Raw genomic sequence first — 26,897 nt, 5'->3', positions numbered from 1 at the left:
TATTTGGGAACTTAATCTGCTGGTAAGGGTGATCTATTTAGAGAAGCCCACTGACAATGCTTTGAGTGCAAACACATCAGCAATCAGTGCCTCTTACCAGGGATCAAAAAACAAACTTAAAATAACACAGATTATAAAATATTCATGCACGTTTCAAAATTCCCCCCCGCTGCCATAAACATTACCAGTTGTCTATTAAAATTGCTTAGGCATTTAGCCCTGATGTACGTCCTGTTTTTTTATAATTGTTTTTGGCAGGACAGTAGATATGTAAATGTTTTTTATTCCTTGATTTACTAAGCCCCCGAGTAAAAAAAGACCCCCCAAGAAAAATATGAATGGTTGCTTCCATAACCATACTGAAAATAAGTAAATATTGGTACTGATGCTCACTGTCTAGCTAACAAGACTTGGTGCTAAGTTGAGGTAATTTTTAAAAATAAAGTCCACATATTTTATTCAGTCACCTAGATAGATTACAACTGAGGAAAAGAAAGGCTTGTGATGTTCAGAACATGGTAACATACAGTAATTATCACAGTGGGAAAGTGATGTCCGGCTGGGGCCATTTGGCCAGGTTTTTTTTAATAATATTTTATACCACAGACAAGGTTGATGAAGAAAAAAAATCATTATTATTTTTTATTTTTTTTATCCAATCAAATATTATTTTTTCCTTAAAATGTTCTTCCTATTTACTTCAGGCCTTATTCTCATGTCCTATATATACTGGTGTCTGTTCTGCCAAACACAACAAATTTTAAACACTTTTTTTCTTACTGGGTGAAAATCTGATTGTCCAAATGTGGACCTGGAGCACAAAACGAGTCTTAAGTCACTGGGGTATATTTGCAGCAAAAGCACCAAAAAATACATTGTATTGGGTCAAAATGATAAATTTTTCTTTTATGGCAAAAAAATTATTAGGATATGAAGTAAAGATTATGTTCCATGGAACGATATTTTGTAAATTTTCTACCGTAAAATATATCAAAATTAATTTTTGATTAAGTAGATATGCATTGCTAAGAACTTGCATTTAGACAAATTTAAAAGTGATTTTCTCGAATGTTTGATTTTTTTGCTCCCTCAGATTCCAGATTTTCAAATAGTTGTAATCAGCAGCCAAATATCATCCTTTTCCTAACAGCTTATTTATTCAGCTTTTGCATGATGCATTAATCTCCAATTCGAAAAAAAACTGACCCTTATGACTGTTTTTTTTTTGTGGTCCAGGGTCACAGATCTGTTTTCTCTCAGGTACATCACAGTGTGTCTTCACAGTGAACATTACTACATCACTCTCATATCAGCGTAGTCCATATCAACAACAGAAAAATATATCTTGACTCCATATATTGGTTATTTTGAGAAAATTCCAGGTATATTTGAGCAGTAGGATTATAAAAAAAAATAAGTGCTAATATAAAATTAATTAAGTAGACTATATAAAATTGCTAAATAAATCTATCTATCACTACTTTTTTACTTAAGTACATAAAAAATCAAGTACTTTTGTACTTTCACTTGAGTTAAATTGAAAAAGGAGTACTTTTACTTTTTACTGGAGTTTATTTTATTATATGTATCTGTACTTTTACTCAAGTACTTGATTTGTGTACTTCGTCCACCACTGGCAATACAATAACTCAGAATACCCTAGTGATAGCATATCAATATACCAACATCTACTTAACAATTGTATAGCAGTGACCTAGCAACCACCCAGAGCACCCTAACTACATGCTACAGGCTACAAGGCAAATAGGGTTGGCAAAGAGGCAGAAAAATTTCAAGTAAATTCCGGAAAAAAATTCTGCCCTTTACCTTTGTGTAAATATGTAATTTCTTTATTAGTGAAATATCTAAATGTCCTTTCCATGTGAAACAACATTTCTTCTGAATTCATGGTTAAACTGATTTCCCAAGGCACATTGTCATGCACTGGTTGGTTATGAAAGATGAACGTGAGGTTTAGGTTAAAGGGATAAATCTTGGAAGACAAATGCATATAGGGTCGGTGATCTCTGCCGCAGTGGGTGAGATATGGGACAGGAGTTGGCACGGCCCCCGTCAGTGCTATTATGTAATCCATCTGTGCTGCCACTGTGGGCGATTGGCACCGCCTTTAAGAAAACAGCAACAGGGTGACCCTCACCAGTCCCCTGATGGCCACACCCTACCCACAATCCCCCTATCAATCTGTCTGGCCCTCTGCAGGCCCATCACCTTCATATGACCTGGAACAAACACACACACCTTCATAGATTCAGAAAGCATTATAAACCTGTTTTTGATGTTCCGTGATTATTTAAGGAGAACACCAGACATGACGATGGCCGTGTTTCTTTAAAAGCCATGTTTTTAAACTTTTTTCCTTTCATAATTTGTAAGCAAAATGGAGTGTGCAATGTCATTTGGACTTTTAATACGTGTTGTTGTTATGATCCCATACATGCTATTTGAACTAGGAATATTATGTTTATTACATGCTAAAAACACCCTACCAACTGCTTAGCATCAACCTAGCAATCAATCAAAACACCCTAGCAAACTCCATAGCAACACCCTGGCAACCACCCAAAACATCCTAGCAATCATATAGCAACACAGTCATAGTAACAGCCCTTTAGAATGCCTTAGAAATGAATAGCAACATTCTACGCAATGCACACCACCCAGAATACTCTAGCAACTGCATAGCACACCCTGGAAACCACCCAAAAATATCCTAGCAATCACCAGCCAACACACACTAACAGCCCCCCAGAATGCCTTAGACTTAAATGCATAGCAACATTCTAGCAACACAAACACCCAGAAAACCCACAGCAACACCCTAGTTACCACCAATAATACTCATAGCAAATGGCATAGCAATTGACCTAGCAAACCACCCAGAACACCCTAGGCAACTGCATAGCAACACCCTAGCAAATGCAATAGCAACCTAGCAGGGAGTCCACCCAGAACACCCTAGCAACTGCATAGGGCAAAGCACCCTAGCAAATGTCATAGCACCCAAGCAACCACCCAGAACACGCCTAGCAACTGCATAGCAACACCCTGTAAACCGCCCAAAAATATCCTAGCAAATCACACAGTCAACACACTAACAGCCCCCCAGCCTGCCTTAGAACCTGCATAGCAACATTCTAGCAACAAAAAACCCCGGAAAAGCCACAGCAACCACCCTAGTTACCACAAATAATACTCTAGCCACTGCATAGCAAACGATCCTAGCAACCACCCAGCAGAACACCCTAGCAACTGCATAGCAACACCCTAGCAAATGCATAGCAAACCTAGCAACCACCCAGAACCCTCTAGCAAGTGCATAGCAACACCCTAGCAAATGCATAGCACCCTAGCAACCACCCAGAACACCCTAGCAACTGCATAGCAACACCCTAGCAAATGCATAGCAATGACCTAGCAACCACCCAGAACACCCTAGTAACGCATAGCACACCCTAGCAAAAGCATAGCAACAACCTAGCAACCACCCAGAACACCCTAGCAAATGCATAGCTACAACCTAGCAACTTCATAGCAACAACATAGCAACCATCAAGGCCAGAACACCATAGCAACTGCATAGCAATGACCTAGCAACCACCCATAACACACCATAGCAACTGCAACTTTTTAAGCAAAATGGGCTATGCAAAATGGCTAAAAGACATTTGAAACCTCATACATGCTAGTTTAAGGAGACCATATGAGCAGTAACTAATAATATGATGATTATAAACGCTAAAAACAGAGGGTTCAGCAAATGATTCATCTGTCAGAGAGCTGCACTTGTTCCACTGCCTGATAGTGGACGTCAATGCAGAGATGGAACTGGCACACAATCGTCTGTGACGCACGTCTGGCCTGGCACTGGCCTTTTCTCCTTCCTTTGCATTTGGAAAGAGCGCTTTACCAGCTGACCCTGTTCATCTCTAGACCCCAGTCCTGCAGAAGAAACTCCAACCAACAATTCAGACAAAAGCACAATCCAGTTTCTCTGATGGTCTGATCGCAGCACATCTAAGAGGGAATCTTCACTAATTAATGCAAATGAAGAGAGATTAATTTTTAATTTTTGATTTCACAAAGAGCATAATCATCATAGTGACTGTTTTCTCAGTAACCCTATAGCTTTAACTGGCTCTACATACACAATCCCCCCTTTTTTAAAAAGGAGTGCTTCAGATTTTAATGTGAGATGAAACATTTTAACAACCGTGTAAACAGCTGTTGTGGTTAGATTACTAGCATTTAATTTTTTGCATTGTCTGTTAGAATTGCATGCATTAATGTCAATATTTTTAAAGGAATGATCAAAACAGACAATTCTGTTATCATTTACTCACCATATTGTTACAAACCTTGGTGCCTAAGTCCCTTTTGAAAAAAAAAAAGTTATTAGTTCATAGTTCTAAAAATTATTACATTGGGATCAAACAATATAAAGTGTAAAACACAGTTGTTGTGGAGAGATTAATAGCACTGCACTGGCCACTGGGCACTTTTTTTTCTACTAATATTGCATGCATTTGTTTAAGGAATGAGATTTTATGTTCATGAAAAACAAAAAATAACTCACCATATTGTTCCAAACATGTCCAATTTTCAAACAGTTGCTGGTAGCTCTCGACTTCCATAGTACATAAAAAATACTATAAACGACAATGGCTTCCAGCAACTGTTTGGTCACCGACTTTCTTCAAAATATATTCTTTTGTGTTCAACAGAAGATAGAAACTCATACAGGTTTGGAACAACTTGAGTGGGAATAAATGGAATAATTTTCAGGTGATGACAAAATGATTTATTGCTGGTTGAACACTTATTTTAGGTGAATTATAACAAGCTTTAAAGTTGATTATCCAGTCTGTTGAAGTGCTTGGTTGAAAAGTAATGGGAACACCTTTAAAGTTGATTTCCAGAATTGCAGGGATTTCAAAAGCTGTAGCTCAAATCTAATTTGAGTAGATACAAGTTTTCAGTGAATATTGCGAGTCGAGAAATAACATATCATACAACATAACATATTAAACAGTACATTCTTTTTTGCACATTCATGCACCACGTTTCCATATTTATGGTAAAAAATAAATAAAACATCTGGAAGCCTGACAGTGTTGTCCTCTCAAATATGAATTTATTTCCCTGTTTAATGGGAAACGTACATGCAGGAAGCTCTCGAGGAAAGGTTGCGGCCCTCTCTGTCCCCACTGAAAACATTTAAGGGCTGACGAGGTGTTGGCAGGGCATCACCCCCTGTTCATCTCGTCGCTCCTCCAGGACATCTTCATCCACAGTCTCTCACGCTCGCTCCCAATCAATAATGCAGAGCTCCATCCGTTACGAGAGAGAGTTTTAAATCACACGCATACATTACACACGTCTGACACGCTGCACTATACTGAACTAAAATGGAGCTCCCGGAGGGCTGCTTGGCAAACAAAAATGAAAAATTAATTAAAAAATATATTATCAGTAATGTACGCTCCTCTTCGTTTAATTCAGGCACTCTTGTACAGCAGACACAATGTCATCAAAGATCACGTCTCTGGTTTCCTTCCTCTTTGTGATCTGTGGAAGGACAAGATAAGACTTTAAAACGTCATTTTATTTGGTTTGACAAAGAGCAAGTTTTAGTGGACCAATAACTAGAAAAATATAATGGCAATTAAAAAAGGACAATTTTGAAAAAAGAAAAAAAAATGTAATATGAGTAAAAATTTTTTTTTTTTAAAACACATGAGAAATTTTAACGATTGTTTCAAAAATTAATTCATTAAATTAGCATGCACGCATACAATTTATAAACTCTCCAGGTTTTCCATGACTGTAGAAACTATATTGACATGAAGCTAAACTTGAAACATGACAACAAAGTTGAATGATGATGGAATTCAAACCGTCGTTTTGAGAATATATAATCATGGAACAGGGGATCTCCTTTTTGTAAGTTTGATACACTGATAGTCTGTGGAATTTTGCAGAATACTGTAGATCTAACTGAGCTTCGGACAGCATTATAAACTAGTATTGTTTACATTTTTAAGTACCTTTTTCTCAAAACCTTTGCAGTTATGAACACTGATTTAGTGCTGGAATGCATAGAATTTAGTGAATATCACGAGTTTGAATTCTGTGGAGCTTCTGTTGATGTGGGTGCAGATTCCACACAGACCAAACAATGAGGGAATCTGTGTTATCATCCATCATATCAGCACAAACACATGTAAACCACACACCGAATGTTTCCACACGTCTGGATTCATCACATGCTGGTCTAGACACATGTCCTGTGTGACTCACGGATGAACGCTCAAATGTAGCCACACTTCCACTTTCCTCTGTGTGTAGAAGACCAGCACGCATCGTGTATATTTTAAGGAACTTGTGGAGATGAAAATGAGCCTTGATTTGCAAAATATTTAGGCCTAAATTTAAGATTTATGTATTTGAATTGCATATAAAATTCCCATCCATTCTGAATTACGCAGTTTTAGCATAAACTAATAAACTTAATTTTATGCATATTTGTCAGTCATGCATAAATGAAACGCATCACATTTCTGAAAAAAAAAATAAAACATCATGCCAAAAAAAAGTTTATTAACTATCTGCATTGTGCATCTATTCAAAATGTGTTCTTTTAAATTGCTTCGAATCAGCGTAAATCTGTTAATTGTTAATATGTTATTTTTTATTTGCTTCGAATCAGCGTAAATCTGTTAATTGTTAATAAATAATATTTAATGTGTGTGTAAATATATCATAAATATAACAATATAAATATAGTGTATTACACATTGTAATTCTATAATAATATTATAATATTCTATAATGATCTTATAATAATAATAATAATAATAATAATAATAATAAATACTTATTGCATTAGACTACAAAATATCAAACCAAGTGTCATTATTAAATATTTGCTTTTTTTTTTTTTTTTTTTAATATTTCAGAATGCATTTATTTATTTTGATTTTGATTAGATTCAAAATTATGTTCTGTTTTTTTTTAATAAATGAATGTATTCAGTAAAAATATACATGGTTAAAATATACTAGCAAAATGCATTTATTCAAATTGCTTAGAATCAATAAAAATCTGTTCTATTGTGTGTTTAAATGAACATTTAGTTTATTAGTACTATCACAGAAATCTTTTTGAGTGGTTTCTTTTCAAGCCTGGAATAAAAAACAATATAAAAATGACAACACCAAAAAAAAAAGTTCAGTTTTTTTCCAATTAAAATGTAAAATTCCCTGATATTTCCAGGTTTTCCTTCACTGTGTTTTGAACTATAATTAATAATAACTATAAAACTGAAGCAAACAGTTACAGTTTTACAGTAAAGTATAAACATGGTTTAAATATGGCTTTGGAGCATGCAATATTCAGTCAGTTAAAATGCATGAGACTGACACGTTCAAACCACAAATGAAAAATATTCAGGTTATTAGTACTGTTACAGAAGTCTGACCAGTTTCATTTACTGTATGTATGACTGACAAATATGCATCAAATTGAGTATTAAGTATAATCCAAATGAAGAGAAATTTTATATGCAATTCAAATACGTAAATCTTACATTTAGGCCTAAATATCTGTTAAATGCATCATAGGGTCATATAAATTCTTTGAAATAGGAAAATGACAAGAACGAAGTATTTCTTTAGCATCTAGTGATCTGCAGCATCTCTCTGCCACATGTGTGAGTGTTTCATGCTAATTTAAGATGTGATTTAAGTTTGTTTGGGAAGTTTGTTTGGATGTAATTGAGTGATTTTATTGAATGTATTTTTTGATGTGCTGTTGGTTGACCAGCGCGAGAGGTTTTCCTTTAGGAACAGGGATGGTGCCCAGGATGGAGCAGCTGGAGGCGTCCAGCGTCTGTCTCACCACACGGCTGAACAGCTCCATCTTTCTGATCTCATCGATGACAAACAGCCTCCTGCATCCCTCCCGCATCTGCTCCATAAGGACAGCAGATAATGAAACTCAAATCTCAGCAAGAAACATGATGTGGAACACGTCTTCAAGGAAATATTCGTTTAATAGCCCTCATATTGTTTCAAACCTGTATAAATTTCTTTCTTTTCTTTGATTCTTTCATCGACCGTGACCCGTGGCTGCTAAGATCTAAAAGTGACCAAAAACATTTAATCTAATCTTAATCTAATAATCTTCACAGCTCTCAAATCCCATTCACACATCTACATATTAATATACATCATGCCAGACTTGAACTGGTGTTTGGCATCACTGACGTGCCAGAACTTCTGCTTTAGTCGTAGAGTTTCTTGGTGTTGATTACGTCTCTCATATTGCGTTATCATAGTTAACTAAAACTAAAACCATACCAAAACATCTCCGTTACTTAAAATAAAAGTTAACTGAAATACAAAAAATTACTAAAATATAAAAAATAAACGTAAACCCTTTTTTAGTTCTGGTGTGTTATTGTTGATAATGAGTATCAATAAAAAAAATAAAATAAATAAAAAAAAAAAACAAGCCCTAACAAAACAAAAACTGAAATAAAGATATATATTAATATATATATATATATTTAGACCTGTTACTTAAACATTAACTGAAAAAAAAAAATACTATTATTAAAAATATATATAAATAAATAATTAAATCAGGTTCTGGTATATTTTGTTTTTTAATAATGAAAAATCAATACTATTTCTATTTCAGCTAGTTTCTAGGGAACATTTCTAATTTTGACTTGATGTACTAACATAACTAAAAGCAAAACAAAAATGAAAATTTTAACGACTTAAAAACTTATACCAGTGTTGCTCTGGTGTGTTTTTAAGTAAAAAAATATTATTATTTTTTTTTAATTATTTCAGCTAGTTGCTAGGTAACATTTCTAATTTTCATTTTGTTTTTTAACTTGACATTCTAACACAATAAAAATAAAATAATATCTCTGTTATTTAAAATAAACTAAAAGTTTATTGAACTTAATAAAATATACCAGAACCATACAGGATATAATATTTTATATATGGTTTTTTTTTATTTTTGTGTGAATTTTTGTTTATTAGTAAGTAATTATATAATTTGTTAGATTCAATTGTAAAATTTTTTTTGTTTATTAGTAAGGAAAAATCTATTTAAAAAAATAATTAAAAAATCAGTTAGCTGCCAGGTAAAAAAAATGTAAAAAGATAAAGACATTTAAAAACCCTAAAAATAATAAAAATTACAAAACAAAATTACTAAAATTTGAACTGAAATTAAAATGGAAAATATGAAAATAAAAACTAATTCAAAATACTAATAAAATATATGATCATATCTCAATGATAGTGTAATAACAGTGAAGTGCACTCAAAGGTCTCGCACTCAGTACATCCTACTCTAACTATCACAGATGATGAAGATGAAGACTCTCCGTGTGTCACTCAGCAATGCATGACTGTGGGTCACAGAGAGATCATATGTGTCTGCTTATGAAAGTTCAGAACCTGAAAAAGACCGACTCATAAACTGGAGAGTTGATACATTTTCCTGTGAATAATAACTGAAATTTCCTCACATAAAGCAATTGTGTGGTTTCACAACACTTTGTATGCATCAAAGAAGCCCAATGGACTACTTTCATCATGCTTTTTGTTATTACTGGAGCTTGAAAGACACAAAACACTTTTTTTTGTATAGTTTTTGAGGCTTTCAAAGATTCATTGTAAAGATCCTGCTAAAATCTTTTGTGTTTTTCAGAGACTTTCCCTGTAGTTATTAGTTTTTTTAAGTTGTAAACAACAAAACAATTATTTGAGTATGTTTAACAAGAAAACACTATTTCAGTCTTTGTACTTAAATTTCATGTCTAATTCAATTTGTGTTTTGTACTTTTTTTGTTGTTTATGATTTTGTAGTTTTTAGTAATTTTTTTTTATTCATTTTTATTTAAAATCTGTTTTTTTTTAGTTTTATTTTTATTTTATTTTTGTTTGATTTTTTTTTTTTTTTATTTTGTTTTTGATTTTATTATTATATTTTCTGTTTTAATTTTAAAGTTTTATTAATTTTGTAACTAAATTAAAATAAAACAAAATAGTTTGTTTGCAATCAGTTTTTTTTATTTAAAATAGTTTGAAATTTGTTGTTAAATTTATTTCAAGTAACAAAAATATTTACGGTTTTAGTTTACTTTACTAGTTAACTTTAAAAAATAGAAATGAATAAAAAATATATAAATATTAGAAATAAAACATAAAAATGACAAAACATCTCTGTTACTTAAAATAAACGTTAACTAAATAAACATATGAAAAAATTTAATCATGTTTGGTTATTAAATAAAGCTAAAATAAATAAAGTTTGGTTGAAATATATTTATTCCAGTTAATGTTTATTTTATTTCAAATAACAAAAAATGTTTTAGTTTTAATATTAATTTTGATGTCCTATCATAGTTAACAGTTCACTATAATAACTGTTTTTTTTTTTATATTATTTTTGATTTTTTTTTTTGTTTATCATTTCACTATGTTTAGATTCACTTCACTAAATGATGAACCCAATAGCATGCATTTTTGTTGTAAACATCATCCATACATTCATTTAGTTTAACTTGATGCGTTTAGATTCACTTCACTAAATGATGAACCCAATAGCATGCATTTTTGTTGTAAACATCGGCAAAACATTAAAATAAAATACAAGTTTTAACTGAAATGAAATAAAATACATAAAATCCATTCATTCATCCATGCATACATCTCTGAAAAGAGGGAGCGCGAGACTCTCAAATGACTGGAGATGGACCACGTACTGTCCGAGCCTGCTTTCACGTCCCCCGGCGGCGGATTGAGCTCTGGGTGGAGTGTGTTGGTGTGTGAAACAGCAGCACAAACACAAGAGCAGTGGCTGACTGATGGAGAGGCGATACCTGAGCCTGGACAGCCATCCTCTGTCCCCTATGAGCCTGACCACATCAAAGCCCAGTCTCCTGCCTCGCTCTCAGACCTCCTCCGTGTAGAAACCACAGACAGAGACACCGGCCGAGACCACGGCATCACACACTTTCTTCACCAGAGTAGTCTGACCCACACCTAGCAGAGGTGGACACTGCGTTTTACAGTCGTTTGCCATCTTAAGTCACCATAAATGGGTTTATTTTGTGATAATGAATGCTTAACTGATAAATTAATAAATGCACATGAACTATTGATTTAAATATAGACATTTTATGTTCATCTTGCAATTCTGTTCTTTTTAGATCACAGAATAAATTCAGAATTTTTATCTTGCAATGCAGACCATTTATTTGATACAGGTTCTGAGTTTACACCTCACCTCAGTTTTTTTTTTTTTTTTTTGCCACCATGTAATAAATTGCAACTTTTTATCTAACAATTGATGATTTTATCTAACAATTCTGATTTTTTTTTCTCGCAATTCTGAGTTTATATCTTGCTATTCGTACTTTTTTTTTTTATCTTTTTTTTTTTTTTTTCATTTTTTTTTTTCCTGAAATTAAGAGTTCACATCTCCCAATTCTGAGTTTTTATCTCTCAATTCTGACTTTGTATCTCAGTCTCCAAATTGTGAGATATAAACTTAGAAATGTAAAAAAATAAATAAATAAATAAACTGAATAGTTAGATAAATTAAGTTTAATTATCTGCAATTACCTTTATTTATTTTCCCTGTTTTTATTTTATTGGCATTTCAAAGTACCTTGCTATTACCATCTGATATATCACTGTACCATGGTCACTCTAAAGTTTTGCTTTAAAATCAAAGCTGTTAATTTATTACGCTATTTTAAAATTACGATTTTTTATTTATTTATTAGTATATTATTAATTTAAAACCATGCACAATCTCTAAAAGAATGTCCTCTATACTGTCTGTAAGAGTAACAGTTTACTCCAGTGGTGTAGGTTTGATTTGGGCATTGGTGGGGACATAACAGCAGACAACAGACATTTAATTGCTTGATCAAAATTATTGCTAGGGACAATTTAGTAGGAACATGTCATAGCATCTCTACAAAATTCTACACCCTTGAAAATCTATAAAACTTAAACATGAAGAGCTCAAGCAACAGATTAACGAGTGAATCCAAATTTCACGAAAAGCTTATGGACGTAATTATAATATAAGTCAGACATGAAGTGAGTTGCTGTTTTTGTCTCATCTGAGGAAGATTCATTCACTTGTTTTGTACCCACACAGAGAAACCTTGGTTAATGTTCATCTGAATTATGGCAATATGGCAAAACCACAAATTAACCATGGATTTGCTACACCAACCTTGGTATTTGTAGTAAAACTGTGGTTTTACAAAACAAAAACAAGTCTCTTAACTGATTTGGACTGTGTGTTTATTGCTGTAACAAATGCTTGTTTATTTGCCGTTTCACAAATTATGAAATATGAATTAACAATACCATTTCATAAATACATATCAAAAGCTGCATTCGTTAAAACAGAATGACCACACAAAAGACTGCTTGCCAATGAATGCAGTTCTATGCAACAGTCCAGTATATAAAAACGTTATTCATATTGACTAATAAATCAGATGTTCGCTAGTTTCACTATTAGATTAACATTGTTTAATCACAGCGTATATCCTGGGAGTTTGTTGATCACCAGTTCTGAAATGTGACGGTAGTTCTTGTCCAGTCCCAGAGAGCCCAGTTCATCCCGTTCCTCATCATGCTCTGAAGATGAAATGGACTTTAGCACCGGGTTATTAACGGCTAAATCCGAAGCCTCTGACACCCGGCTAAATGTCATGCCCTTATCACCAGCGTCACTGTCAAAGCTCTCCGATTTTCCAAATGTCCTGTGCACAGATGGAGTCTTTTGTCCACTGCTCTGCGATCCACGCCCGTGACCTCCAGACCCAAACTCATCCTCATCTGAAGACAGACTCAGAGCGGAGGTCTGAAGACGCGGCCGGATGACGTGCGTGCTTTTGAGAGCGCGTTGTGGAGAGTTCTCTGCTTTGGCAGGAACAGGCAGACCTTTGCTTGGATGAGAGGTGCTTGAAGAGCTTGAACCGCTGTGTCTTTTACGTCTGCTCGGTTCTGGACTGCTGAAGGGGTCGGGTGAGTATCCCTCGGTTGTGTTTAGGCTGGTGAAGTCATCCTGATACTCTTCTTGTCCGTAGGAGCCGCTACTCAAGCTTGTCCTTGCTCTACTCTCTCCTCTGCGGAAGCTAAGCTTTGAATCATGAACAGATGAAGCTGAATCCTGGTCACCGCTCTCTGAATACTGACTTGGAACATGAACTTTTTTGTCTTTCTCAGTCAAATGACGTTCCTCATTTGTGATGTTTTTTCGAATGCTTGATCTTGTTTTAGTTTCAGTTGGTGTCGGGTGCATATCAAAACTGCTTATTAGTGTTTCAACAGTTTCATCCAAACAAACACCTCTTCTAGCTGCCCTACGAATGCGTTTATGGTCAGATGATGAAGGCTGGTTCTGTTTTGCATCCTGGTATCCGATGCATTCATGCCTTTTAGTGCCTGGTTTGAGCAGTTTGAGTCTGAGACGAAAAGTGTTTGTCAAGCCGTATTTAAGCGGCTTCTTAGGTTGCGATTTTTCTTTGCCTCTCTTTACAGCTTTCACTTTTCACCTTGCATTGATCAAGTCTCCGTTTAGGGTTTGTTTTCTGTTTTTATGGTTCTTGTGGTTATGTGTACAACCACGCTAGGTTAGGATGAACCGATAAGACCTGCTGCTGCTGCGCCGTCTGGACGTTCAGCTGTGAGAGCTCAACTAATAAAGCGTTCAGCAGCGGTAACTGTCTGATAACATCCCCAAATGAAGCTGAGGACGTCTCTTTAAGCTGCTGTGGCTTTGGAGTTGAAGTTAACTTGCTCGATCCAAATTTGATCTCTGCAAATTCACGCACGTCAGATGATTCTACTTCATTATTTCCATCTTCTGGATCCTCTATATTAAGGTTCTCCATTGCAGCAAATAACCCCGTAAAGCCTGAAATAGGAAACAGTAGTTATATTTTGAAACGGAACAGTTTGCATATGTTTTTTTTGTTGAACAGACAGTCATATATACTGCATAGTGAGAATATGGAGGAAAAAACAGCTTGATTTTCTTCAGAGGCCCAACAAAATATATGCAATTTGGTGCAGATGCTGATATTTATGACTAAAAAGATGAAATTCTGATGCATTTCATATAAACCAATGAGGTCTTTACTTATGACTTACATAAAATGATATAAATATCAGTCGTCACTATATCTCTCAATAATATATCTGAGTAAGATATTTAAATGCTTAGTTTTATGATCAAAGCTCTGTGCTTGCAAGACATTTAATGCAATGCAATGCAATGCAATGATGACTGAGATGAACGAATAAACACCTTCTCAAAAGCCTGATTATCTGTATCTGCAACTCCACATTTGAACATGATTTTTTCTAAAAATAGAAAACCAATGTCTGGATAATCAAGTAAACCTAATTTGCTTCAGTCCAGTAAGTGTTATAAAATATATATAAAAATAAAATTTCACAGTAAAAAGACACATGAGCCAACCTGAAGGTTTACGTATGTACAGTCAAAAGACCCTTACGTGCTAATAAAGTCTAAACTATCAATCAGACGACAGAATGCATGCAGTAGATTGTGTGCGACGGGGTTTTTTGATCATCAAAACTTTAACATCCTACTTTTACTCTCCTGTGGGTTCTTCACGCTGGAGGTGTAAAACAGAGGAGGAGGACAGAATGTGGTGTGTTCCTGTGCATCTTCAGACCACGAGATCCGCTGCTGTGCCTGTTCAGTCTGAGTAAAAGCTGGAAGCCCTGGCTGCTTTGCCTCTGAGGTCATTATATCGGCAGATTGTCCGGCAGGGTTAATTTGTTGTAAAAGGACATCCCCAGGATGGTTCTCAGGTACTTTCGGAGGCATTTCATCTTTTTCATTAAATCTTGCACGCACCGATGAGTGTTTTTCTCCTTTTCCAAGGGCCCCACCAACTTCAAACACTCTGTTTTCTGGGATATGAGGAATTAAATGAGCTCCCAGACTTACAATCTTATACGCCAGAGAAATATCACCAATGCTGTTGCCCATTAGATTGCATACTGGGGTGCTCAGTCTCTCTGCATAAGCGGATGGGTTGCCAATACCGTGTTTTTCAACATCTAATTTGATTTTCTCCATCACTTTAGCGAGGGATATCAAAGAGCTTCCTATAAGTCTGGGAATGTCATCTTTTACATCCAACACCATTGCGTAGAGAGGGGTGTTCAGGAGATGAGCGTGCAACGCGTGCAGACTGATTTTAAAAAGACACGATTTGCCTTTACGGAAGAAAAACTTGAGATGTTCTCCATCATCTGCTTGAGATATAGCCTCAGGTGATCCCGATTTAGATGGAAGATGCTCTTGTTTTGATTGGTATATCAGCAGCGTGGGGAAATCTAAGAAGCGAACAGCCACCGCAGGATCCAAAACATTGCCACGTGACCCGTCAAAGCGAACGTGATCGATCACCAGTTCCAGTGAGAAGAGCGTTTCTTGCGTTGATGACATGTTCCTTGGCGCGAGAGTAGCCTAATACAAAACGCTTTCACACATAAATAATCGTTTGTTGAGGAGAGATTGTTTATATATTAAACGTAACGGAGAGAAACAGAACTCGGAAGCGGTGTGTGCGTGAGCGTCGCATCGCTTAGCAACAACATCGTCTCAGGATTTATACGTCACGGACACTGTGGGTTACTGGGAAATGTAGTTTATTAATTTTTTTTCCTTTCAAAAATGATTTAAAGCCGTATTGTAGTGTTTTTTTTAGAAGTAAAATGCTAATAAAGCGTATATATTATTACTAAGTATAATACTGATAGATAAGTGGAACTATTTCTATTCTTTTTAATTGTAATCTAATACATTTTAAAATTATTATTTTAGGGTTTGCATAATTTCAGCCATGTACACTTGGTAACGTGTTGCAAATGAATGGAACATTTCTCTTGATGTTGTTCTGTGGTTGTTAAATAATAATAATAATAATAATAATAATAAGACGAAGAAAAAGAAGATGAAGATGAATAATGATGTTATTGATCCCCTTTTGGAGAAATTCCTACTTACAAAGCAGCACAATAGAAAAATCAGAAATAACATCCAAGAAGAATATTTTTTTGTTCATGACTACCTAAATATATATTGAGTAGTAATAATATATATATATCTATATGATATATATATATATGATAAATATATATATAAAAATATATATATATAAAAATTATAATAGATATAATATATAATATCTATATATATAAATATATATATATACACACACACACATACAGTGGGTATAGAAAATAATCACCTCCTTTAAAATAATCATTATTTTATTGCTTTGCAGCCTGAAATGAAAACAGACACAGTTTTTTTGTTTTATTCAGCTGTGTTTGCTCAGTGAATCTGTGCGTATGCAAAAGTATTATAATTTAATGCATAGTTTCACATGAACCAGTGGCCAGTGTAATGTGTTTTTACAGGTCAGCTGCAGGCATTTTTAATTAAATGCATCATCATTTATTTGTTTATTTATTTTTTTTTTTCATTTGAAAAAATTATATATATACTATATATATATATATTTATATATATATATTAGTTAGTAGTTAGTCAGTGAATAGTATAACGTAATGTTATGTATACATTTCCACAAAAAAGTAAGTCAGTTACGTTTACTTCACTAAATATTTTTAAAAAATAATTCAAGCATTAACCCTCAATTTGGTTTATTTCAAAATCCAAAAAGACTCAAAAAGACCTAAAAATGATTTCCCTCAGTCTTCCAGTTGGGGCCACTATTCCTCCAGGTTCAGATCATAGTTGGTTTTTCAAACTGATATCCAAGAATATTTCATCCTTTAATACACAAGCACCAAACAATCTCATTCTAAATGGCCTGATGTGAAAACTATGAACTTTTCAGAAATAACTTCTCTGAAAAATCAATTCACCGCTGTATATACACTACATTCCTGCCCTCCAAGTGCGTGGGCGGAGTTTGGCAACAGCTCGACCAATCATCGGCCGCGGTGGGCGGAGCTACAGACCGGCTTTATGTGATCCGACCAAACGCCAGTATTTGGATTGAGTGAGTGGAGGCTGCACGGAGAACATCAGTGTCTCTGTATGGAATATAATAATTCACTGCCTCTGTGTTTTAAAGGAATGAGACTGACGTTCATCTGCACATTATGGGAGTTTCTTTTACTCTGAATGCTGAAGGTAAGGTTAACTTTTTTGAATAGTAGCAACTATCAGGCAGAGTTGTTACTGTGTTGCGATTTTTGTAACAATAGCGTCCGTGAGAAAAACTGTAGCGACTTTCATTTAGTTTGTGTCAGGTTTGGTTTGGTAATACAAACCCTTGGACTGTGATTTAAAGCCTAGTGAGCTGTCTACCTAGGCGTCACAGTCATGTGCAGCAGGTTTGGGCGTTTTAGGGCGCGTTCCTTGTTGTCAACGCAGATGATGCCCAAAAATGATGTCTGTTTGACAGTTCGCTAAGTTTGTGAAAATCATTACCTGAGTTCTCACTGTTGTTTAGTGTGTGTGTCCTTGAAACAATTCTGAGAACTCAGGTGAAAATATCACACAAGCACAGACTCGTATGCATGCAGCAGACACATGCACTTTGTCATTTTGCATCTTTATTGTATGTATTTCAGGCTTGTCCTGTACATCTGGAGTTGTCGGGTTCAAACGTAGCTTAGAGAATGTGCTTTAAATAACATAAAGGCAGTCAAGATAAAGTTGATATTAAACACAGGCTGTCAGATATCCACTAGAGGGCTCTTGAATGTTCTTATGGATCAACAATCCAGTGCTATTGTCAAATTTTCTATTATAGTGATTATCCATACCACATGTTTCCAACACATTAGTCTTTGCAAGACAGAATTAAGAGTTTGGTGATCTGAAACTAAACACAGGTTCATCTTACAGTAATATGCAGTTCATGTGGTAGAATTACCCAATGTTTACTGTTTGGTGGCAGAGTGACAAATATCAGATTTATTACTTGATATGTGCTGATACTTTATTAAGGACGATATTTAATTGTCTCTCAAAGGATTTATTTGTCTCTCAAAGGACTTCAGTATGAGTGTTTTCTCTGTCTTCTGAACAGCCAGCGCGTATCCGATTATGGTCAGGTAATTGCACGTTTGATTAGACAAGTCCTTGTGTCAAGGTTAATAAGGCATTTTCTTCATAGCCGTGTCAGTAATACGTGAGGTGCCTGTCTCTGAGGATGAATCCACCTGGAAAGCCTTTATACTTTGTAGACTCGGAAATGCATTGTTCTTTAAGGCGAAGTGTGCTATTAAAATAGCTGAGTGAACTATATGTGAACTTTCAGTATGTTTATTTCCCCAAAAAGTGATTTGGTTGCAGATGGTGGGAAAAATGCATTGTTAATGTTATGATGAAATGGAAGTAGCGACAGATATTTTCTTCCGCATTGTGATGTACACTGTGTGAAATGGATTTTTGAAAGAAAAAAAAATTGTAGGACTGGGATTTGGTTCAATCCATCGGTTATTGACTGAATTTTGAGATGTGGGCATTGCACTCTAAAAAAGTAAAATATTTGCTTATGCACAGAAGAATTGTTCTTAATAAGATCAACATGCATTTAGAAAATAAATAGGATGCATTTTGATTTAATGCGACATTAAATGCAAATAACTAACAGCAACTAACCATCTAGTCATGCATGCTTGTATAAATAGACTTATAAAATCCCAGATCTGTTGTTGTTGTTGACATCAAAGGCCTTACATCCAAATCAAACTCTACAGCGCCTCTTGATCTGTCTTTTAGTAGAAGCCAAGCAAACTGTACAGACGCCAAATGTACGCTATAAGTGAGATGTATAGTATAGTCAGTGTGCGGTTTAAATAGTCTTATAACAGACTGTTAAACTAAGTCGTGAGAGAGTTGTTGTAGACAACAATAATTGTTGAACTTTGCAACATTGTCATTGAATCAGCACTGAATCTGAATAATGACTTCTGTAGAGCGCTTTATAGCTGAAATTAAAAGCGCTTTAAAATTGATGAAACATGATTGATGCAGTTTTGTGACATTAACATTGTGTTCCTGTTTATTACTTTGAAGCTTCTTTTGAAACAATCTGTATTGTGTAAAGCGCTATATATAAAGGTGACTTGACTTGACTTCACTAGATTAAGGAAATTGTGAATTTTCATTGTAATTGGCATGTTTAAGTTTCCTTGTTGCTTCCTTACGTTCCCTTGAGAGAAACGAGAAGTTTTTCTTCCCATCGCTGGGTTTAGATGGCAGAGTGGCTGCAGACGGATGTTTATCTTGCGTTGCACTCCTGAATGAGTCCATAACATAATGACAGGAAATTAAAGCTCGTTTTGGAGTCTTCTCTTGAAAATAACATCTGTCAGGACTCAGGACAGGTGGACAGCTGCTCGCTACCCTCACGTCGAGCAGGAACGTTTTGTTTAATGTGAACCAGGTTAATGCCATTTAGTATGCGTTTTGCATTTCTTTAGAGTGTCGGAAATGGAAATGCGTTTCAATCTACTGTTGTACCAGTCTGATTGAATATGACAGGGGTGTGAGTCAAGCAAAACATATGAATCTTAGCTTTGCATCTAATCCGTCACACAGGAATAGAATATCTTGAGACGTGGCAATGAGGACCAAAGGATGCCAAGACAACTGTTTATCGCTGTTATTGCCCTCATACTACAAGGATATTTCATGTTTAACCAGAAGAGAGAAGATGGACTCCAAATGAAATGGATTAGTAAAGGCCATCTGCTCTGCATGTTTACTGGCAACTCATTCAACAACTAATGACCTTTCATAAGGCAATAGTCACTATTATTAATGCTTGTAGTGATTTATACAAAACATTGATGCTGAGTATGAAACTTCAGTATGTGATTCATCCAAGATGTTTGTGCTTCAAACATGAATGATTCCTTAAATCATGTGTCTTGTTGTTGAGATATGATCGATTTTTGTTGATTGGTGGACAATTTGGTGGACAATAAAATGAATAGTATAGTATCTACAGACCAGAATATCACAGAAACTTTTGCTTTGGGTGCATTGGATAAGAGATTTTTATTTTCTTTTGTTTGATTCATTTTTTTTATTGCATATCATGGATGTTTTTAGCCATGCACATTTGTGGTTGGTTTTGTAGTCAGTCACCCGTCTGGTTCATTCTCTCTCGTACTTGTTAATGACCAGCAGTTGTGATTGGCATCATCAGAGCAGATCTCTGCCAGCTGCTGGGTGATGCCACACAGGCATGTTTGTTTAGTCAAACCGTACTTGGGTAACTGTTGTCGTTTGGCGGAGATGCGAGTATCATGACAATGAATGTTTTTTTTGGTTTTGGAATCTTTTTGTCGGCTCTCAAACATGCTGTTGGGTCATTCTGTGTCAATTCAACCAAATTTCAGAAACTTCCCAGACTAATTATTTTTTTTTTTTTTTTTTGTTTTTTTTTTTTTCTGAAGAGAGTCAAAATATTAAAAAAAAAAAAAAAAAAAAAAATATATCGCATTGTGGCCCTGTCGCATTGTGGCCCTGTGAGCAAATGGTTAAATTGTACACATTTTCAGTGGTCGAAAACCAAATGTTGGTCACTTTACAAAGAGCTAATACTTTTTTATTTTAAAGAGGAGTATGTGAAGAACAAATAACGTTGAAACTAGAAATATACCGTGTTTCACTCTATCAAAACAAATTGCATAGAACATACCCTGTCTGAGTGCCATAATTATTATTTTTTCCAAAATTGACATGCCTGCAACTCAAGAAGTGTTTAAGATATCTTAATATCCTTTTAGGCTCTGGTTCTTAACAAACCTTTCTTTTGGTACATTAATTTTTAAGGCCTTATATGTTTCGGTTCCAGAGATATGGGCATCTCAATGCGACCCCCATGTGAAAATTGTTTAAATTTAGCATATTGCATTCAGCTAATCCTTTTTTTTTTTTTTTTCCTTTAAAGAGGAATGTCTAAAGAACAAATAATGTTGAAGCTAGAAATATGTCTTGTTTTCCTTTATCAAATTTATTTTAGAAGTCCTGTTGGTTACCAGTAGTCCACTGCTGCCTTCACATTGGAAATTGAATAAGGTTAAACAAGGTTAAACAGTTTGAATGCCACAATTATGTTATATATATATAATTATATACAAGTGACTTTACAAGTCACTCTTGTTGTTTGTCTTTATCTCATTTAGATGTGTTTGACTCATGTATGATAGGACTCTGTGGAGACATTAATTTTATTTGCAAGGCAGGTTGTGTAACACTCTCTTTAACCTCTGGCTGTATTCTGTATCAGGATCTTTGGCTTGAACACTTTACATTGTTCTTAGCTATGAGGACATGAATATACATATGAAATCTGAGCAGGTATATCTCCATCATTCAGTCGTCAGTGTGCACGCGTCCACACCGACACCATCTCATGTTGCAGCTGGGTGAAAGAGACGCCCTGATTGAGTTTCTTAGAGATGTTCTTGTTGCACGCTGTCGTGCGTTTCTGAGCAGGAGATGATTTACTGGCCCAGGGAATATCTGCTGCTGCTAATTTTGGCTTTGTCGTTGACGTTGTTTTTCCCTTTTGTCTGTTGTTGTGTATGGATTCAGTCCTACAATGCATCTTGGAGTGCTGTTACAAATGATTAAGATTGAGAAATGAATACTTTTATTCTTTAAGGATGCATGACATTGATCAAAAGTGACAGTAATGACATTTTTAAAAGATGTCAAATTTCAAATAAATGCTGTTCTTTTGAACTTTCTATTCATCAAAGTATCCTGAAAGAATATGCATCCCAGTTTTCATAAAAATATTTAGGAGGAAAGGTTTTTTTAAAATTTATTATTAGAGATGTGGAGAAGAGGTGTATTTTAGTGATTTCTGAAGATCATGTGACACTGAAGACTGAAGTAATGATGCTGAAAATACAGAATTACATCACATGAATAAATTACATTTTACAATATATTATAATAGAAAACAGTTCTTATAATTGTAAAATTATTTCACAATTTTATTGTTTTTACAGCATTTTTGATCAAATAAACACAGCCTAGGTGAGCAAAAGAGACTTCTTTCAAAAACATTAAAAAATCGTACAGACACCAAACTTTTGAACAGTAATGTGGTGAATATAACAGTGCTATAGAGCTAATAGTTTATCAGAATTTCACTGTATTTTTTAACTGTTTTATCAAAGACTAAGAGTCTTCTAACTTACTTGAAACATCTCTTTAAAGTTAAATATGCAGCAGAAAGTCGGTGGATCTGCGTGCTGCGAAGATATTTTTTAAGCATAACCAGAGGTGTGTGTTGTGTGTGTTGTGTGTGTGTGTGTGTGTTGTGTGTGTGTGTTGGGTTTCAAGCCACGCATAATCATGTTTACAGGCCCAATGTAAGCATGTTATGTTTTGCAGATGAAATATAAGTTGCTTATCTCCTTGGTCTGTCACTCATCCCATTCTGTTTGTGCCAACATGGCTTTACTGAAACATTTATATGAGAGCTTGGCAGTAAATGAAGCTGAAGTGGGTAGTTTTTGCACTATAAGCACCCAATTAAATTGCACAAACAACGTTTTCCCCCCTTTCGTTGTTCAACATACTGAACTCATTTCATTGGTGTCATAAATTGACATGTCAGGCCACTCAGACAAACAGAGCAAAACATCACAGTCAGTGTTTCATTTATACGAGGAAGTATTTCAACACTGAACACAAATCACAAATCCATTGTTGTCAGAGATGCTGGCGTTTCTCAGCCACACAAAGTGACGTTCTTGCAGTATTCATGCATCAGGGACCGAATTGTAAGTAACAGCTCATTTGTCATGTGCTGTACTGTTTTTTTTTCAATCACTTTTTGTAGGCTCGATGGGATTTTGTGTCATATAGCCTGTTTCTTTTCCTCATGTACGTTTATGTGTCTGCATGCATCAGGGATGTGCATTTTGTGGACGATTTAACTGCTGTAATCCAATCGCCATCCATATGCCACATGTGATCTGACGTTGGTTGATGGTTTGATGCTTTCTGATGGTGGAAGCCCATTATCAACTCATTTCCTCCAGAGAGTGTGCTTTGTGTTAATGGATGCAATTCTCCTGGATTGTTCTCTAATACCAAACTAGTCAAGACTAGGAAGAACATGATTGTTCATGGGTTTTGAGCACAACATGGACAAGAATGTAGGAATTTAACTGATGTGCATGCTGACTGATCTTAGAGAATTTTAGGTTTTGGTACTGTATGAGTTAGAAATATTCTTATATTATTATTGTGTGTTGTTTTCATTGGGAAGCTGTTTTCTTCTTTCTTTTCTGCACTGATGCCAGACTTATAAATGAAATTCATCTGGTTTTTCTACTGGTTTTGATGTCAAAACATAAACTGACATGCACAATGCAGCAAGAACCACGGGTAATGCGTATTTACATGCATAGAGAAATTGTGCTAAAGGCCATTCAAAACATTACGTTTTTTCTTAACCTGTTTATCACTTTTCCTCATTAAAGTATGTGCTTTTAAAGTGTTTTACAATGATTTTTTCAGGTAATTGAAGAAACAATCAAGGTAAATGTGTTTTATTTTTATATACTATTTTAGTATTTATTTTGAATTAGCTTTTACTTTTAATATTTTAATTTTAGTTTTAGTAATTTTATGTACTATCTAACCATTTGTGTTTGTTTATTTTTTTAAAAACAACATTTAATTTTTTTTTTTAGTTTTAAAATCTCAGCTTTAAATTTGTTTTATTTCGATATTCTATGTTTATATTTTTATTTAACTTTTTATTTGTTTTCATCTTCTATTTTACATTCTATTTCAGCATAATTTTCATTTGACAAAAATATTTTTAAGTAGTTTTTCCTTTTAGTTAACAATAACAAGGGCTAAACTAAATATGCTGTTGTATGCAATTACGGTTAGAATTTTACCCACACAAAATTTTTGTATAGTATTAAATTCACAGATATCCATAAATGGACATTAACTTAAGGGCTAATTTTTTTTTATAAACCCAATTTCTTTGTCTAAAAACATCTTTATAAGGACACCATCATCTGTTTGTTACATGTGAATTTTGGTCAACTGTACATTATACTGCAGCATTCTGTGGAGAACATTGAGACCGAAGTGAGAGTGAAGGTCTGAATGGCGAACTGGTGAAGCAGAACTAGCAGCATGTGGGTCAGGACTGCTGACCCTTCTGCCCAGGGTCATGATGTCTGGTGGCAGAGAGAGCTCTGAGATGTTATGACCCCACTTTTATCATCTGAAGTATGAGCTGCACACACGGTTCAGTGAAATGTAGGCAAAGACCGACATATGACTTGCATGCATTAATCCCTGCACAGTTTATCCCAGAGTGCTGCTTGTGGAGGGGAAAATGGATTTTATCGCTTAGATGAGTCTGTAGCGTTTGACCCTTGTGCGGATAACAGTGCTTGTTCATAAACAGTTTGAGTCCAAATCATCACATCACACAAAACATGATGATGATACTGTAAATGCTCAGGTTGCTTTATTTATAGGATTCGAGATAAATGCTTTTTATCCCCCTATGGAATTAAAATTGCATTGAAGCTTAATATCCTTCAGAGTGGTTGAAAGCTTAGACACAGCCATAGACACTATTTTTGTATTGTAGTTTGTGTCATTTTGTGTTTGTGTGAAATCAGCCACGTAAGTTTCTCTAGGCTGTTTTTTTTTTGTTTGTTGTAGGTTTTTTTTTATTTATTTTTTTTACAGTGAATTTACCATGGTAAACCTTGGATAGAATCACAGTAACTTGCAGTCTCTCATGTCTGATTGCTTTTATAAAATGGCAGCGATAGCTAAATGGAAACACACCAGTGTTCAATAAATAATTTTAAATACTGTAAATAACTTTTTATTTTAATATTAATGTGATATTCTGGTCTCTACATGTGTCTTGGGTCCTTTCTTCATTTTAAGACTGTGGGATTTTCTCACTTGGGAAAAATCGTCCAGGTTACACACTGAAGTTTAATACTTGCCTTAATGGAAAAAAGAACCTGAACCCTGTGTTTGAGCAATAGTTATGTAGGGATGGTTAGTGATGAAACAATTAGTCACATTATCGACAAGGTTGACAATAATTTTTTTTGTTGAACATTTGTTTTCTACAAACGCTACAGTGTGGGAAAACAGCAGTTAAGAAAGCAGCTGATCATAGCGATTGTGGATGTTTGCAGCGCTCTGCAAATCGACACTTCTAGGAGTTTAATTATATAACACTTTTCTGCAATAGACTGGTTTGTAAAGCAAGCAGCTTTACCGTATTCAAACTGTAAAAAACTGTCAGTGTCGCTTTCAGTTAGAATTACACTTGATGTTCTGCTATAATAAAGCACGCTCTGTTGGTATATTGAATATGTGTAGAAATATGTATACTCAATATTTTAAGCGGATTGCAAAAACCGAAATAATTTCATTAAGCCTAAATATTAATGTGTGAAATAATAATCAAATACCGTTTGATGCAGCCCTAATGATGGTACTTTTTTTAGTGAGTGAATTAAGTTTATAGGGTTGGGTATCGTTTGAATTTGATCAATTCTGCTTCTGCTTATTGATTCCGATTCTTATCGATTCCCAGTTTCGATTCCAGTGTGGTCTAAAAAAAAGGAGTTCAAACATTTAGATATCAAGCATATTTATTCTTTCTATTTTTGAAAAACATTTAGATGCAACTGAATACTATGAACAAAATCAGGAGGCTACATAAAAACTGGACTCAATTAAGAACTCTGTGCATTCATAGATTTTATGATGAATGATTCAATGACTCACTTACAATTGACTTGTTTCATGATTGGATGAATCAGTGTTTTTGATGAAATCTCTTGAATGATGATTCATCAGCCTCCTGTTTCCGCGCCACTACTTGCTAAACAACGTAATCGATCATCTTTTATTTGAAATGGTCAAATTACTTTCAAAAGGGATTTACTCTATTTTTTAATCGCTACCTTACACATCCTTGTTTAATATCCCAAGCTATAAAACTTTAATTCCCGGTAACTTTTGGTACTGTATGATTGAAAAGACCCCTCTTTGTAAGGCCGTTGCATACAAATCAATGACAGCTGATTGAGAGTGAATTATCACATCAATGTCTTTAACAGGCTGTTAATAATGTCATGTTTCGTGGTGGACCACCTCTCTTGCAGCATGTTTAGATTAAATCACAAGTTGCAGTCTTTATACTTCCAAAATGTCATGTTTAATAAATGTGTATGTTGAAAGTTACGAGCACTTTACTGGTACAAGTAATCCTACAACCAAATGTCCTATCTTACTTTAGAATAATCTATAAAAAAACTTACTTTTTATTTTAGCCTATTATTTACTAAAACAGTCTTCGACAATCCAGATTCAATTTAATTTCCCAGGTCTGTTTGTCCGTTTGAGCGATACGTGAGAGTCATTGGTCTGGGTCGGTTAGTGTCTGACTCACAGTAGAGACAGTGAGAGTGGATCAGTCAATGTAATCGACGCTGGCCCGTTGTTTTGGGTGTTTTTTTGTTTTCGGGACTCAGGGGGCCATGAGGGTTAAACCCTGATGCGATTTTCTCTCCATTGGCTCCAGACAATTGTGGACAACTGGACCCCGGCGCTCTTGAGCTCGGATCTGAAGATGAGAGGGATTTTCGAGCACATTACCTCGGGCCTATTGTGAGAGCGGAGGCATGCGGCCGCTTGTGGACTCTGTTCTATTCACTTTCTCTCGACTCAGCCTTTTTTCGCGTTCCTAGGTTTCACATCAT

At 34.9% G+C, this 26,897-nt stretch overlaps 1 protein-coding gene and 1 pseudogene across 1 annotated transcript; both read right to left on the bottom strand.

Annotated features, from left to right (window-relative positions):
- Positions 1-5,400: 5,400 nt before the first annotated feature.
- Positions 5,401-11,305, bottom strand: LOC109101286 (annotated as a pseudogene).
- Positions 11,306-12,351: 1,046 nt separating this feature from the next.
- Positions 12,352-15,727, bottom strand: LOC109101058 (microtubule-associated protein 10-like). The gene is made up of 3 exons (XM_042769616.1): positions 14,694-15,727; positions 13,697-13,992; positions 12,352-13,626 (listed from the first exon to the last, which is right to left on the bottom strand). Exons 1-3 carry the CDS (start codon positions 15,559-15,561, stop codon positions 12,607-12,609), a joined length of 2,184 nt encoding a protein of 727 aa, XP_042625550.1. The 5' UTR covers positions 15,562-15,727; the 3' UTR covers positions 12,352-12,606.
- Between the last annotated feature and the right edge of the window lie 11,170 nt (positions 15,728-26,897).

Source organism: Cyprinus carpio, chromosome A13, assembly GCF_018340385.1.
Source record: "Cyprinus carpio isolate SPL01 chromosome A13, ASM1834038v1, whole genome shotgun sequence".
Lineage (NCBI taxonomy): Eukaryota > Metazoa > Chordata > Actinopteri > Cypriniformes > Cyprinidae > Cyprinus > Cyprinus carpio.
Note: the sequence above shows the minus strand (reverse complement) of the source record. Positions and strands in the feature narration are given on the sequence as shown.